The sequence below is a fragment of the Penaeus monodon genome, chromosome 33, assembly GCF_015228065.2.
Source record: "Penaeus monodon isolate SGIC_2016 chromosome 33, NSTDA_Pmon_1, whole genome shotgun sequence".
Classification (NCBI taxonomy): Eukaryota; Metazoa; Arthropoda; class Malacostraca; order Decapoda; family Penaeidae; genus Penaeus; species Penaeus monodon.
In genome coordinates, this window is record NC_051418.1 from 21,324,747 (window position 1) to 21,325,317 (window position 571).

At 41.2% G+C, this 571-nt stretch overlaps 1 protein-coding gene across 1 annotated transcript in view; it reads right to left on the reverse strand.

Annotated features, from left to right (window-relative positions):
* The window catches only part of LOC119594132, a 10,868-nt gene that overhangs the window by 4,426 nt on the left and 5,871 nt on the right, over window positions 1-571 (reverse strand). The window contains 1 exon segment of the mRNA XM_037943198.1: window positions 69-263. Coding sequence (XP_037799126.1) covers window positions 69-263 — 195 coding nt within the window.

Sequence of the window (571 nt, forward strand, 5' to 3'; positions counted from 1 at the left end):
CATACACCACCACCAGATCACCCCCTCGCATACAAAATATACACATAAAAGGCACTATCATTGCCGACCTGTGAATGCAAGCGTCCATCCTCTAGTTTGTATCCCAAGACGTCCGTGAGGAGCACCAGGAGGGGGGCATGGGAGTGGTTCATGGAGGCTTTGATTGACTCAAAGTTTTTGTCAGAGACTGGATTACAGCACACAAAGCACAGCCGCGTCCGCTCAATTTCCTCGTGGTGAGAACCTTCTCCATGCATGGGATGCTGGTGGGATTGAAAGAAGCTTCAAATGTAATGGGTACAAGGAGGAAAATTCATAATTTGAAGTATTAAGGAAAGGTGTTACATAACTTACGAATCTACATATAACCTTAAAATAATGTACAACCCTTTAACATCAACTCCCTTTTAAACATGTGATTATCATCTCAGCATTTATGCCCTCCATTAAGGGATATCTTCTATTCTGCCAGGCAAGAGCAGCAAAATCACCAGTCAACATGGTATTATACAATATAATCTTTGGATAGTGAATCATGTGAACTAAATTTAAATTTGAATAAACAAGGGAG